Raw genomic sequence first — 15,983 nt, forward strand, 5'->3', positions numbered from 1 at the left:
CATATGAAAAGTTGCTGTATGTGAGTCGAAGAGGGGAGGCGTAAAAGTAGACCTTTGTGTGGCCAAAGCGATTAGATCTTTAAGGTATTGAGCACACGCCATTTTAAAATCAAAACAAGCGGCCAAAACAAAACAAAAACCCGAGCATGGCAACAGAGGACAGGGATACCAGACTTTTCCCCTCAGGTACCATCTCTGCCCGATGGTTTGCCAATACACACGCTATTAATAATTGTAGAAAGGAGTAGAAGCAGTTTGGTACGTGTAGAAGAGAGGAATAAAAGTGCTGGCATTGATTGACCCAGAGGAAACTTGGAAGTTGCCATTAACAAAGGGGCCAAACAGGGGTGCAATTCGTTATTGTGACCATTATCTTTATGCCGCATGCCGTCCAGTCCAAGCACGTAGCTAGAATACAGCTGCAAAGTGCCGAAGAAACATTGCCCAGGCCGGCCTGATGATTCAAGTCTGCCCATCAAGGATTGAGATCCTGGTACATAGGTACCATACGAGGGTAGAGAGGGGACGAAGGGACGAGGGGGAGACGAGAGGAACCCGCTCCCCACAAAACCAGTACCTGATTCGATATAAGCATCAATGGCGGTAGGTACAAGACAGTGCAACCCACTCCAACCTTGGTGAAAACAACACCAAACAACATAACACGACACCATATATAACAACAATTGCCAGCGGCTCGCCCTCCCAAAGCGAGCTGGACGAGGCAGCACCATTAGAAAGAAACCTCAAGCCTCCTCTCTCCCCCCATACTAGCTTTGCGCCGGGCAAACCGCCAAGGTGCGACCCATCTGCTGTTACCGCTGCTAGTCAGCTCCTTGTAGCAACCATTTCCTTGTCTGCTATTACCTTCCAGGTGGGCAGACGGTGGCCCCCCCACGAACTAACCACTTAAGTTGTTTTGGTCACGTACATAGGTTTTGATTTTGCCGAGCTCCAGCTCCATCATATGCCCGTGACGACCTTGCTGCTGCTGTTGTTGTTTTGTTAAAGCCATGTCCGAAGACGTATCAAAGTTCCTTTCGCAAGTTCGAGAGCTGGGAGACAGGCATGCCGAGGAGGACGAAGCCCGCTCCCGCGAATTGGAAGAGAAGATACTGCAAGATCGCAAGGAACGGCAAGCCCGCCGTGCAGGTATGTCATTCTTCTCACTCCCACCCACCGTAGCGAAAGAGGCCTCTTCTCGTTTGCTCGGGCTTTGCAATCTCCGCTTCGGCTCCCGGTTGAGACATTCCCAACGCGGGTGCTGCTTCCACCGCGGCACTGGGGCTTGCTTCCGTCCAGAGGTCCTGCATGTGTTGTGTTGATGCTAACAAAGCTTCGTTGTTTTCCCCAGAACGTGCCAGATCCATCTCACCTCAGAAATCGTCGCCCGCCAACACCCCGCCGCCGTCGGTACAGCGCACCGCGACACAGGGTTCTGAACGCCTACATCTCGATTCTTCCCCAATCCTGGAGCCACCCGGGAGCCCTCAAACGCCAGGAGACCTACCTCCATTAGACTCGATGTTTGCGCGGGGTTCCTTTTCTACCTCTCCCACCAAGGAGAACGAGTCCCCGTTCGATGGCGACAACAAGCAGCCTGCTAGCAACGGGTCTCCAACGCGGAGCTCTACTGTAAGAGGCTTGAGTTGGCAGCGACGGCCCCAATCACAAGCCTCGAACCGGCCGCAAAGTCGGCCTCTCTCCGTGGTTGCGGCCGAGAACGCTGCCAGATCGAGCACTAGCCTCAACGAGGCCCTACAAGACCCGGAGGTCATGCCACGGGACCAAATAGCCCAGTCACTGTCATCCAAAGACCCTGCTTGGTTCCGCCAGACAGCCGACCGTGGTGATAGCTCGGGAGCATATCGGAAAACACAGGTGGAAGACGACGAGCGAACAGACATGACCTCGCCACGCACACAGCTGCCTGGCATGTCTAGGGGCATATCTAATGAGGCCATCTCGGATGAAAAGAGCACCCGCCCAGAGTCACTCGACTTGCGTCGTGGCAGCGATTCACCACTTCCGCTGTCAGCCCCGCAAAAACTGACCCCGCCCGGTGGTGAAGATGTGGCAGAAGCTGGAGCAAATCAGGAGGCCCAGTTAGGACGAGGCTCGCCCACGCGGTCGGACAGGCCAGTCTCGCCGACCAAGGGAATGGGTGGATTCGTGCAGAGTGCAATGATGAAACGCAACGACAGCATAAGCAAGAGATGGAGCGTCCAGTCACCCACAGGACTGCAACGTGCTGATTCGGTCGTCTCAAACCGAACTGGGAGCGATCAACCCCCCATCAGAGCGCGACCGAAGAGCATGATGGTACGGGAAACATCCACGGAGACCTCTTCGCGGCCGGGTTCCCGCTCAACCTCCCGACCAACTTCTAGCTATGGCATAGACACTTCTAGCTTTGGCAAAGACGAGACTACAGAAAATGAGCCTATCTCGTCAAAGGTCACGAATTCACTCAAACTCAACACGAAGCCTTCGCCCGAGCCCACAGAATCTAACCCGGAGAACCACGCCGAGACACCTTCCAAAACCATGGACCCTAGGAGATGGAGTCCCACGAAAGCTAGCTGGCTGGAGTCTGCCCTGAATAAACCAGAATCGCCCAAGCCCAAGCTAACATCTACACCCTCCAATCAGCCAGCATGGATGGCGGAAATCGCGAAGGCGAAGGCCCAGAAAGCAACAAACTCGCAACCCGAGGTTGCGCGGACACCTACGGTATCCCACAAACATGAAGTCAGCATTGGCGGACTGACGAGGCACTTTGCCCCAGGCACGGCAACCAAGCCTACGACCCCCACGGTTGTCAGCCATCGTACTGGCGGGGGGACGCCGATGCTTGTAAGTCAACGAACGGGAGGAAACAGCAGCATTCGCCATACCCCCACCGAGTCGACCATAACGGCCGAAGTGAGAAGCGCCGAAGCGCCTGAACTTTCCAGTGCTCCTAAGCCCCAAAGCCCATCGCTACCGGCTACCAAGCCAAGGTCTGGGACGATGCCTACAAGAGACTTCAGGTCAAGCCTTAAGCCAAGACAAGCACCAGGTGGTTCTTTTGATGCTTCTGCAAACCCCGAATTCAAGAACGTATTCGGACATTTGCGCAAGGCAACTACGCAAAATTATGTGGCTCCGGACGAACTCAAGAACAACATCACGCGTGGCAAAGCTGCATTGAACGTGACAGGCGGACCCAAGAAGACGGAACGCGTGGACGAGTTCAAGGAGGCTATACTGGCAAAGAAGAAGGAATTTCAGCATACGCAGTCTTCGGGGCGAGGGATTTCCCGTAACCCCAGCAATGCCGGTGAGAATCCGATGCCAGAAGGTCTAGTAAAGAGCTTGGAGCTTGCGCGTGCCAAGTCCATCAAGGCATCTTCTCCTGCGAATCAAGAAAAGTCCACTTCAATTCCAGATCTCCTATCTCGAAGGATGAGCCGGGTTGGTCTGGAAAATTCCGATCCTGTGTCAGACCCCCTTCCCGTGAAGTCTAGCCGAGCAGGTCTCGAAGCGAATCAAGAAGCTCCTAAGCCAGCTTTCTCGGCCCGACCGGTGGACGAAGCAGCTGCTGCGCCTACGCATCAAAAGGAAACCAGTGCTCCCGGTCGACTCCCAGGCAAGATTGGAGGAGGCTTGGCCGGTCGGTTCAATCCAGCATTGGCAGGCCTGCTTGCCCGCGGACCTCCCCCCATGGCATCTGGCAACTCAAACAGTGGGGGCACGGCCTCCCAGAGCAGCGATCCTGCAACAGACAATGGTGGGGGCAATTCCGGGCCGAAGCTCACGCACATGACGAAAGGTCGCGCTCGTGGCCCGAGGAGAAAGGCACCGACAACAGCTCCTGCACCCGCTGCTGCCCAACAGCCGGCGTCAGAGGCGACAGAGACGCAGAAGCCCTCTACCCCTGAACTCGGAAGCACCTCGCCTAAGGGGTTCAAAAAGGACAGGTCGCCCGTCGTTAGTCCTAAGCCCGATGTCCAGTCTCCCAAGGATGAATCAGCCAGGCCATCCGGCTACATGGCTCGACGCAAATCGACGATAAGTTCTGCTAAAATCCAAGAGCAGGTCGATGCGATTGCAGGCCTTAGAAGCCCTTCGCCGACCAAGCGAACTGACGAAAGCGAGGGCTTATCGCAGCCATCTTCTCCGCGAAAACTGGATGCCAAGCGCATGTCGCGCTTCCTGGACGAGTCGAAGCAAGATGGGACCAAATCACCTCAACGGGAAACCCTCAAATCACCACAGGTCGAAGACACACCCAAGCCGTTGTTTAGCAAGCCTTCGAGCCCAGAGCTCAAATCCCCACCGCTGCCGAGCCCTAGCAGACCACTCCCTGAGCCCATACCGTCCCCCCAAAGAGAACAGGCAGCCGTGCCAGAGCAAACCTCTGAACCTCAACCGCCTAGAGGCATGTTTGGTGCCCGGCCTCTGCCAACCTTACCCCAAACACATGATGCCAGGGCTTCCAAACCCACACCCAAGCCCCTCGATCTGGATGTCGAGTCACAAGGCTCGTCGAGGCCGCTCCCTAACCCGCAATTGACGTCTCCTCCGCTCCCAGCGTCTCCAATGAGGTCGCCTACCAAGCTAGCCATGGAGGGTTCGAGTGCTCTGACTGATTTCTTCGGGACGCAACGGCCGAAGCGAGAGTACCGCGCCGACGCTGCGGAGCTGCTTATGAACAGACCTAGTACTTCGGCACCGCAAATCAGGACATTGGACGTACAGTTCTTCCAGATTTCAGCCGACGGCAAGAAGGTGCCCGTGCGAGCCGGTGACGAACGGCACTTGTTCGAGGGTGAGATGTATCTCTGCTCTCATACATTCAACAATGAGAGTGGAAAGAAGACATCCGAAGTATATTTCTGGGCGGGTTGCGAGGTTCCGGGCCCCGTTGTGGAAGACGCCTCGATCTTCGTTTCGCGAGAAGCGAGAAACCTAGGTGGTAATCTCATCAAGTTCAGGCAAGGAAAGGAAACGCCTGAATTCCTGGCTGCTCTGGGCGGCATCGTGATCACGCAGCGCGGTTCTAGCATCAAATACGACTCGCTTGCCCCTCGTATACTCTGTGGCCGGCGGTACATGGGCCAGATTGTCTTCGACGAAGTTGACTTTTTGCCGGCATCTTTGTGCTCCGGATTCCCGTACCTTATCACCACTTCCGGCCGCTGCTTTTTGTGGAAGGGCAAGGGCAGTGGCGTCGATGAGCTTGGCTGCGCACGCCTCGTAGGCATGGAGTATGCTCTGACAGGGGAGCTGGAAGAGATCGAAGATGGCCGTGAGCCCGACAACTTCTGGGGCATGTTCGAGGCCGGCAGCGCCGCCAAGACCGGATCCGCAGATCACTGGCGCCTCAAGCCAAACTACGAGAAGTACTGCAGCAGACTCTTTGTGAGCGATGCAGCTTCAAATCAACAGGTAAAAGCTACACTACAGGCCGTGCATGCCAAACACGAATATTACTGCGGTTACTAACGCTGTGCTCCCAGATTGTCGAAGTCTGTCCCTTCTCGCAGGCCGACTTGCAGCCTACGAGCATCTACGTACTGGATGCATTCTTCGAGCTTTACATCATTGTGGGCAAGCGTGCGCAGTCGCAGTACTCGTCGTTCCACAACGCCCTTGATTTCGCACAGGAGTACGCCATCCTCGCCGCCGGAATGGAGGACCGACCGTTTGTGCCCATTTCCACGGTGGTTCTTGAAGGCATCCCACGCGATATGAAGAGTGTCTTCCGCAAATGGCAGGATACTGAGAGCCCGACGCTCATGCCCCCTCCGACACGCCCGGGTCTGAGGAGAGGTCGTAGTCTGAGGGTCATGCCGCTGAACCAGGCCCTCCAGGCTATGAGCGACTAGGGCTCCCACGACCAAATGGCGCCTGACCACCGCAGGCTCTGGTAGGGCGGTCTGCGGCTTCAGCAGAGGGAGCTGATTCGATGGGCTCAAGACGGCCACGAGGGCGATATGACGGGAGTTTTGTTTTTCACAGCTTGGCTTGGCAGATTTGGGGGAGAGGAGTCTTTTTGTGGTATACCCCAGGGTCATTAGTGGCAAAACAGACGAGACCTAATGCTTTCACGCATCATGTACAACTGCTTGTGGAGTTCTTTTCTGGAGGGAGGCTAATTCTTGGTTGCCGTCTACCACTTAGATGAAGCATGGTACGGAAAGGGAGTGGATAGACGTACAACATCACGAGAATGAGGAACGTTGCATGTATTGGAGTCCGGGGAACGCAATTCCTCTACCATCCTGTTTCCGCAAGGGACGGAATGTTTCATGTATCTATCTACGTAAACATGTAGAGGATAGGCTGCTTACGCCTGAACGCAAGCGCCGCAGAGCAATCGAAGATGCATATACACACATACACAGAACACGCCTTTTGCTCACATTCAAAGTATGCGAGCGGTTTGATGCGGACGGTCCCATGACTGTACTGCTTTGACTTGCTGTCCTGACCACCTCCGGCAAGCAGCCGCTTATGGGATCTGGCGACATGGACACGCGGTCGGGTAGGTCAAAATGCAAAGCGAGAAGAAGAAACTGCAGCCAGGGGTATGTATAGGCGGGCTACTGGATCGCAAATGCTAGCCGCAAGCTTGCAGCCCTCGTTTCTTCTCTCTTGGAATCCCGATGAAGGGTGAACAAGCCTGTGCGTCGTTCGAATCCGCCCCCCAGCAGAATCCATCCGACGAGCAAGTGCCCGAGGTTACACAGATACGAGATACAGGGAAGGTGGCACACAAACAGAGTGAGAGAGTGAGAAAATGCCGAATAGGTGTGTTTACAGCTGGCATACACAGAACGTGTTGATGGCTTCGTCCGACCCAGTACCGTCCTCGTAACATACAAACATCCGCGCAGGCGTGCTACGGCATCCCAGCCTTCCTCTGTTGTCCCATTGTGCATGTGCCACAAGCAATCCTAGGTCGCCCTCAACGTCTTTCATTGCCAGTGTTTCGGTGTGCGTCGAGCGGCAGACGAACCAGCTTCTACCGGCTGGAGCAACAACAACAACAACAACAACAACAACCACAACCACAACGCCTTCCGTAGTCTGGGGGTTGCCAAATCAACATGACTTTCTAGCGGGGAGGCGAAGAGAAAGGCTGGATTCAGCATATTAGGGGGCGGAACGGGCTTGCATGTATACATGCAAGCTGACTGCATTGAACAATGGTAATAGGCAGAGAGGTAAGATGGTGGCTGGAAGCGTTCATATAACGGGCCCCGACGATAGGCTCGCCCATATTGAACACTTGCATGCATCATGCCCAGATGGCCTGACACTTGAATCATACATCATAAGGGAGCTGGCGATCCATCAGCCACCGAGTGAGTGAGTGTTCAGGTGAAGAACGAGACATCCCTTGGTAGGTAGGACTCGAAGGCTTTTGGGGGACTCTGTGTTACCCAGCTGACCCGGTTACGAGCCGCGTTACGTCAGATTGAAAAATCGAAAAATGCCCTTCCGCCCCGTGAAACTCGCATAATACCAGGCAGCAGTGGCCAGCAGAAACAGGAGATCCAGCGTACAAGGATTGGGCGACCAATATTCAGAAGTGCAATGGTTGGGATTATATACACACGAATTAAGGGTCTAAGAACTACGACTATAGAGATGATGGCAGCCAAATCAAATGTGAACCGCCGGAGAATTCCATACTATCATGTCTCCAGATTGCCTTAGCATTAGTTTTTAAGAAGGGACCGAACAATTGTCTCATCCGAACCGCCCAAGAAGCCCCCCTTCCCCAAATGCTTCAGCCCACCATCGGATGCCACCGATGTGAGATTATGCAGTGTAAAAAATAGGTATTCCTAAAGAGCGTGTCTGTTCATGCCCATAGCGTCTCATGTATATCGCGGCCGTTACTCATGGTCATAATCTCATTAATAAATCCTCCACGGAGAAACAAGGAAATAGAGGAGGCCTCGATCCCCAGAGAATGCTACAAAGTTGCAATGGTAGTAGTTATAGCCTCAGTTTCGAAGCATCTAGAGGGCAATAAAAAAGCCGGCCACCGCAGCCAGCACGGCACCGGCGGCGTGGGTGGCACGGGGAGCCGGAGCAGCCGGGATGGTGACGGGGGAACTGTCGCTGGTAGAGGCGGGAGGTGGGGATGGGGTATAGACGGGAGTAGTGCCGACCGACTTGGTGATCGGGGCGCTGACGGTGGTGGGGTAAGGCTTGAGCGAGGTGACGATCGTGGTGTCGCTGTTGGTGATGTAGACGGTCGGGTAGACCGTCTCTACGCGTGGAGTCGATACTTCTGTCACCTGGGTCACATCAACCTCCTTGGTGGCAGTGACTGGAATCGTCTCGGTAACAACGTATTCCTTGGTCGAGGTGACGGTCTCGGTGCCGGTCTCGGTGACGTAGATGGTGTGGCCAGACGAGACGGTCGTGTAGGTGGTTTCGGGGCAGATTTCTGTGGTGAAGACTTCGGTGGACTTATGCTCCGTCACCGTGTACGACTCATAGGCTGTGGCCGTGACGGGAACAACCGTCTTGATGGTCGAGGTCGAGGTCCAGATGACGACCTGGGTGGCACCCTCGATCGTCTTCGTCTCAGTCACCGGGCAGAGCGATGTCAAGGTCGTGTAGATCTCGGTCGCGGCCGTCTTGGTCACGTCAGGGCCGGTAACGGTAGCATAGATGATAGTTTCGACGTTGGTGACGGCAACGCTAGTCGTGGCTAAGAGTCACGCATTAGTGTCAACCCAGAGAGAATATGCAGGGTGATGACCACTTACTGTAAACGGTAGTATATGTGTGACCGGGAGCCGTGACCGTCTCCGTAACCGGGCATGTTGTTGTGTAAGTAACCTCTACCGCAGTTGTTGCTGTGATTCTCAAGTTAGTGAAAGCCCGACGAAGGAAGGGTAAGGTGTATGCAGATATACTTACTACCAACCGTGGTATCGGGCAGTGTCTTTGTGACGGCGGCACCCCCGCAGTCTCCGCCAGCGCATGAGGTGACGGTGATGGTCGAAGTTGTATGCGTGGTAACCTCGTAGGTAGAGCCCGGCTGCGTGTAGGTCTCCGTGATGGGGCAGACCGTCGTCGTCTCATACTCAGTTGAGGTCACGTAGACGCTACTTTGCGGGTAGCCACCCTCGTGCTCCTTTCCTGCCAGTGCAGTGGCAGCCAGGGCCAACAAAGTGATAGCAGCCTTCATGTTGATTAGGTTGGGTTTAGGTCGACTCTAGGTCCAAGCAACAGGCAGTGAGAATTGATCGGAACAGTCTCCCGTGGGTAAACAGACACTTGACTCGTGTGAGTAAACGAGGGTTTAAGTAACCTTAACGAACGAGCTACCCGACAGACACTACGAGGTCCTGATAAATAAGTTGGCTGGGAGATATACTGGCTTGAGTGGTTGGATGATGCTGGCCACGAAGAACAAAAAGGGGATGGCAGGGACCTTATATCTTCATCCGACATGCACGGCATGCATGCAGTCAGCAACACCACAGCCGTCGTACAAGACGAGACTCGATGACATCTTATTCTGGCACGGCCTGATTTCCTGTGTTTTCCTGACAACCGGTTGACCGGCATGGCTGTCTGGGGATAGCCCGCCGCAGAGGGATGCAATACGAGAACCGGAGTGATTATTGCTAAGGGTGGAATGGACCACGGGACGAGTGCAGGGAGGATAGGACTATCACCGACCAGGGTGCCTCCAGCAGGCAAGTCGGAGCAGAAGAAAAAGTGCAGACGCTGGTGGACCAGCAAGCTCTCGACAGCTGCTCGCCATGTTGGTGGCATGTTCACCCAACAACGTGTCGGCCTCTATACTATGTATGCCCTTGGGCCACTTACTGCCTTGGCCTATCGGTTATGCAAGCCAAGACCAGCTAAGGCAGGGAGGTGCTGGCTACCAAACGACCAGGGCGGCTAGGATCATCTACAACCCACGATCGAATCATGACGTTACCTACAGGGCTGATGGATGTATCTCGAAGCGGTTATAATAGTACAACTAGGCTTGGTTGCATCAGAGGCCATATTGCGATCCTTGGGCCGTAATGGGACCATGCTTGTCTACTCGTGTTCGGGCAACTAGGCTGGCTGCTAGGCCGGCCGGGGGGATCTGCATGACGTGCGGAGCAAAGAAGAGAAGTTGCATAAGCTCACGCCAGTCGGTGGCTCACGGGTTTGGTCGCACAGGAACAGGCCTGCGTTACCAGGATGTGATATATCAGTTAAAACCTGCTTTGTGGCTTGGATGCAGGAGACAACTGCCCACCGTTGGTTCGATATTGGTTAGGTACTCCGTACTCTCTGCTCATGTCGTCTTCCAGTCAGTTGCCTGCTGGCTTCCAGAATCCCCCAGGCAGACCCAAAAGCACAATATCTGTGGGTTGCGCCCAGCTAGGGCATGAGGTGTGTGGGTTGTAGGAAGCTCGTAAAGTTCATATATATCGATGAGGTGTCGATGTCTCTGGGAATGGTGGGAAGATGGGCTGGTGGTTGGTGGTTTTGGCTGCATGAGGTTTCCCATCAAGACTTACACAGCAGCTGAATCATCATGTACCCATAGGTCAGCTCAGCAGCTCTCGACCTGGCACAGCCAACAAGAACCAGAAAAACAGGGCTGGGAGGTAGGCAATAATAGAGGCGCCCACAACCTGGGCAACGAGGGCGATGTGATGGGAGATGACAAGCATTTTAGATAGGCTGATCGACGAAAGGCGGGGAAGTGGGATGATGTTCGTCGAACAAGAGGAAGCCACTTCCTTGCAGCTAACAAGCAGCAGGTGGCAGGTACTCCGTACATACTCTCCGCAGAACTCTGCAAAAGTGATCAAATGGGTACCTACTTAAGGTAAGTCACAAATATTTCCATCATTAATTGGCTCGGTATATCTATTCGCTGGTCTGCATGGCTCTTGCCTGCTGGATCGGACGATTCGATCATGGCACAACACCAACCCCTGCCCAATAATCAATAGCCAGAACCCAGCGAATTGATTGACCACTTTCTTGATTCCATGACATCGAAGCATCGCAACTTATGACCTTCCAAGAACATTCCGAGGTATAGAAGCCCCACTAACCTGTATTGAACCTTGCCTAAACTTAGTTCCGATAACCGGTTTCTTGTTTCCACCCAAACCCCAGACTCGACTACTACCTACAGTACAGTAGGTACTAGCTCATAGCCGCCTAGTCGGGAATTGTCTAGGTTCGAAGACTAGCTTGGCCCTGGAGGCTGGCATACTGTAAATAACCCGTGTCTCTCTGCATTGCGACACTGCCCGTAGTGGACACAAACTCTTTGTTCCTGGCTAACAGGGGGGGGGGGGGGTATAGTCCCTCTTAGACCGACAAGTGGGCTCCGGCGGCGATCCAGCTTCTTTGGGCTGTGGCCGGCATGGCTTGCCGATAATCCAACGTCTTGGCTCTGGCCTTGGCTCGGTTGGCACCACCTCAGCAGAGAAACGTTTCCTCCTCCTTTGGGAAATGGAGGATTAGTTGAGCCTAGTTAGCATGCACGCTGGTGTTCCCAACGGCTGCTGGTCCTCCCGATCATGACTAAAAGCAACCCCTCCTGTTGCCGTGCAGCCGCATGGCATGTTACTTGGTCAACGTAAGGGGGGTTTATGGCCCTGCTAGTGCCATAGTCCAGCGCATCTTCACCAAGCAACATACGACCAATGACAAGTGACTGCGCAGATCTCTGTCGCCCTCAACTCGGGTTGCTCCTACCAACACAGGACAGACAGTCACCAGGGAACATGGGAACCTGAGGAAATGGCAGACTCTTGCTTAAAGGTATGCTATATCGCTCGTAGAAACAAGTCCCGGAATACACTGTACAGCGTGTTATCGAGACTGAGGCACCAAAAAGACCTCCATGCCATGTCAACCGCGTGAAAGGAGGATTGACGACAGCAAAGACGGCAAAGAAAACCGCGATATACTGGCCTTGGGTCCAGGGCAATAAGTAAGTAAGAATGCATCCAGGCGCTGAATTTCCCCATCATCGGTGCCCTCTTCCACGACTCGGTCCAGCCTGCCGTCGTCGAAAGCGATGGCATGCCATAGCAGAACGCCCAGCAGCTGTGCTTCCCTCGTTGTTCTCAGCTGTCTGGGATTACCGCGTAGTTCGTGGATTTGCGACTTGATCTCGCTCCAAAACAAAGACCTGAGCTTATCTGCCTCCGGGTAGTAGACGAACTGCCCGTTCCGGACCTCGCCGAGCAGCTCCTCGAGCCCGTACATGCCCACACCAAAGGGCAACCACTCGGCCTCGGCCCAGTCCAGGAGGCCGCTCGTCTCCCCCGTCTGCAGGTCCACCAAGATGTTGGAGGGCAGGAAGTCGCCATGGCTGAGCGTCCATGGGAGTCCCTCGATGCTCGGGAGGGCTGGTAATAGCCGGGTCGTCAGTCGGCGGAAGCGCTCGGGCACGGACGACGCCATCAAATCCAATCGCCACTGCAGCGACGAGCCCACCGTGCCCCTGCTCTTGACTTGATCTTTGGACCGCGCGTGCTTCCATGCTTGGCTGTGAAACCGAGCGAAGTCGCGCACCGTCTGGCGCCTATGGAGCTTGGCGGCGTCGTTCTGGCGGCGGGTGAAGGCCCGGAATTCTGTGAGGGACACGCCGTTCAGACGCCTCATGGAGAAGACGTGGAGCTTGTTGTTGCCTGGCATGATACCGAGGAGCTTGACCTCGGGAACGAGAGTGCCGAATATAGCACAGGCTTCTCTGACGATATCGGCATTGATACGATGCTCGACGGGCCGGAACTGGACGATGGTGGCCTCCCCCACGAAGAGCGTATAGGAGCAGTAGCCCTGGAAAGGGGCAGGTCTGATTTCCAGGCCCGGGAACCTTGCCGCCACGAATTCATCGCATTGTCCCCGCGCATCGATGGGAAGATTGCATCTCGTGAAAAAGCTGCTCAATGAGACGCCAGAGTCACGTCGCTCCGTGGTCATGATGAGGATGGATGGGTAAGTACTTATGCTCTTTAGCTATCGTGTCGCGCCGAGCCTCGTGCGAAATTCATTTATCAGCGATACCCCAGCATTATTACCTTGAAGAAGATTGAGAAGGATCGCAACAATCATGTCGCTGTCGTCGTGGCTTACTGATCTCACCATGGTTTGATTCGACAAGGAGGCAAGATGGTGGTGGTTGCATGCGACGAAGCCCAGACGCGGGGTATTAGCCAATCCCGGCACAACGTGGCCATCACAAGCTCCTTGGTGGCTGCACATGAGTCGTAGGTTAGACGACGCCTAAGAAGTATCGTCGTCTGTTTATTAATCTTTATCCCACCAACCACCAACCGGCGTATGGGTAAGGGTAGACCAAGAACTGGTCAGCCGCCCTATGCCCATAGGGCTGCAACCGCCAACCAATCTGCCAAAATGGACATTGGCTCTTTACGAGCCGGCCTATTCTCACATTCCGTGCATCACTAACAGTCTACCTATGTATGCACCTATCTAAACCCACGACGCAGCTCTGAGGGGCTGTTGGTACACCTCGGCCTATTCACGGTGTAAGACAGCGACATAGAGAAAGGCTCGTAATTGGCTCAGACTCCAGGTACGGCCGAGTAGGTGTGAAACACAGAATCAACCATCGAGATACCGGAGCTGGACAGTAGTCGCATCACCCGAGACACTCAGCTTGACCGGCCGTGTGGTTCCCAACACATTCAATTTGTCAAAGGCTAAGTAAGCAAGCATGGCGGCCGACATGATCTCCGAGACCCTTGGCGTCAACATCATCTTGACTTCGATCCCTCATGGCCAGCCGTCAGCTGACACGAACCTGTTGCCTCGCCGATGTGGCCTGCGCAACAATGTCCTAATATGCGGCCGGCTTACATAGTACAAACTCTGACTCTTTCTTCCATCGCACACCACCCTCTTTGCCAAGACTCGTGACCGTTTATGTTCAACGCTCCGAGCCCACGCGAGCGAGGCCTGAAGATGGAGCAATCCCGCCAATTCGGATGGCCCGCGAGGACGGTGTCCAAGCTGAGAGTACATCTGAAACTTAAGATGACAGTGCACCCGCGCTCTCTCTCCCTGACGGCGTCTTTTTGTGGTCTTGAAGGAGCGCCCTAGAGAGGCTTGCAGTGATCGGTCGCTCCTGCCGTGCGCCAAAAGCAACGGAAATGGCAAGGATGATCTCAAGTGACGCCGCAGTTGGAATAAGCACTTTTTCATATATTTGGGAAAGCTTTACACTCAAGCGTCAGCATTTGGATCCGCCAACTTCCCAATTCACCTTAACGTCTGACGCCGCCTATTTGCTGTATACATACCTTCATTCCATCCTCGTTCAGTTAACACCATGGGCAAGCGGATAATTGTGTGTTGTGATGGGACGTGGCAGAATTCGGTCGATAATTACGTCAAAGCCAGCCCTCCCGAAAACCCAACTCCTCGCCTTGCAGCCCCATCCAACGCCACGCGCATCTCGCGGTCCTTCGCTCGAACCTGTGGCGACGGGACGTTCCAGATCATATATTACCAAGTTGGCGTCGGCTCCGGCTCCGGCATCGCAAGCATATTCTCCCGAGTCCTAGGCGGCGCGTTTGGCGTCGGTATTGCCGAGAACATCCGGGAGTCCTACTCGTATATATGTGCCAACTATGTCGATGGGGACGAGATCGTCCTCCTCGGCTTCAGCCGCGGCGCCTTCACCGCCCGCTCCATCGCCGGCATGATTGCAAACATTGGCCTCCTAACGCGAGAAGGGATGGACTATTTCTTCCCCATCTTCAAGGACAACCAGAACTTCAGTAGGTGACACCAATTCACGCCGAGGGGATCCATCACCTTTAGGCTGACATGGAGCAGTGAACTTCGACTACGATGATCCCTTCCCCAAACTCCCGTTCCCCAACAAGCCCAAAGGTGACGGGGCGGTAGACATATACCGAGAACGGCTGATCGAACTGGGCTTCACCAGAGTTTGCCAGAAAGGGGAGAAGGGCGACCCCATCAAGATCAAAGCGGTCGGAGTATGGGACACTGTTGGGAGCCTGGGTATTCCTACAATCCCGTTTCTGGAAAAGCTGGGTATCAATCGCAGTACCGTCGAGTTCCACTGGTACAACACGAACCTTTCCAGACATATTGAGCACGCATTCCAGGCCCTAGCCCTGGACGAAATTCGCGGGCCCTTCAGTCCTGCTGTTTGGGAGCGAAATGCGGAGTCCGACGATGGCGTCGACCTGCGCCAAGTTTGGTTTCCCGGCGGCCACTCTAATATCGGGGGCGGAGAGGAGGACCAGGGTGTTTCGAACATAACGTTGGCATGGATGATGGACCAACTAGCTTCGGTCGGCATCGAGTTCATCCCAGAAGCACTCGATCGCGTCTACAACAAGAACGTCGAGTATTACCAGCAGAAGATATACGCGGAAAACTGGGCGATAAGGCCGATAGTAAAGGCCAATAAGCCAGTCCGTCCGTGGGCTTTGCACCAGACTGTCCAAGCCTCGGGTGGCTTCTACAAGTATCTCCTAACCACCCCTCGCACCCCCGGCTTATACAAGAAGATCAACCCGGATACTGGGAAACCCACGCGGACGTTTCTTGAAGACACCAACGAGCGGATCCACAGCAGCGTGAGGGTGAGACTCGCCTGCGAGGGCCTCTCACCGGGAGACAAGGCCGAGTGGAAATGTCCATCCTTGCTCACCTATTGGCGTCCACGGAAAGTCGTGGCCAATTTCCACGACCCAACCGCAACGGAAGAGGAAGCTTCTTCGGGCGACTCGCCGCGCTGGGTGTGGGAGTATGCCGGCCCTGAGGCTGGAGCTCCGGTAGTGAAGACCATGGTAGAGGAGAACCTGGGCCCGTACGAGAAGCACCTGCTGGAGATATCGGGTGGTAAGCCCAGCGTGGTGGAATACGCTGACCAGTTCAACTTCGCAAACTATGACTACCCTAAGCCCTCCAGGCTTCCATGGAGGAGGTGA

The 15,983-nt window shown here is 54.7% G+C and overlaps 4 protein-coding genes across 4 annotated transcripts; 2 read left to right on the plus strand and 2 right to left on the minus strand.

Moving 5' to 3' along the window:
- Positions 1-1,013: 1,013 nt before the first annotated feature.
- Positions 1,014-5,873, plus strand: PG985_006594 (gelsolin; the record flags this gene model as incomplete). The annotated part of the gene is made up of 3 exons (XM_066826363.1): positions 1,014-1,152; positions 1,355-5,433; positions 5,505-5,873. The coding sequence occupies 3 exons, from the start codon at positions 1,014-1,016 to the stop codon at positions 5,871-5,873; spliced, it is 4,587 nt and encodes a 1,528-aa protein (XP_066685970.1).
- Positions 5,874-8,018: 2,145 nt separating this feature from the next.
- On the minus strand, positions 8,019-9,202 carry PG985_006595 (uncharacterized protein; the record flags this gene model as incomplete). The annotated part of the gene is made up of 3 exons (XM_066826364.1): positions 8,019-8,719; positions 8,778-8,867; positions 8,932-9,202. 3 exons carry the CDS (start codon positions 9,200-9,202, stop codon positions 8,019-8,021), a joined length of 1,062 nt encoding a protein of 353 aa, XP_066685971.1.
- Positions 9,203-11,895: 2,693 nt separating this feature from the next.
- On the minus strand, positions 11,896-12,975 carry PG985_006596 (uncharacterized protein; the record flags this gene model as incomplete). The annotated part of the gene is made up of 1 exon (XM_066826365.1): positions 11,896-12,975. One exon carries the CDS (start codon positions 12,973-12,975, stop codon positions 11,896-11,898), a length of 1,080 nt encoding a protein of 359 aa, XP_066685972.1.
- Positions 12,976-14,347: 1,372 nt separating this feature from the next.
- On the plus strand, positions 14,348-15,983 carry PG985_006597 (uncharacterized protein; the record flags this gene model as incomplete). Its single annotated transcript, XM_066826366.1, has 2 exons — positions 14,348-14,798; positions 14,857-15,983. 2 exons carry the CDS (start codon positions 14,348-14,350, stop codon positions 15,981-15,983), a joined length of 1,578 nt encoding a protein of 525 aa, XP_066685973.1.

The sequence above is a fragment of the Apiospora marii genome (assembly GCF_038362585.1).
Source record: "Apiospora marii strain CBS 49790 chromosome Unknown utg000004l_segment0_segment0, whole genome shotgun sequence".
Lineage (NCBI taxonomy): Eukaryota > Fungi > Ascomycota > Sordariomycetes > Amphisphaeriales > Apiosporaceae > Apiospora > Apiospora marii.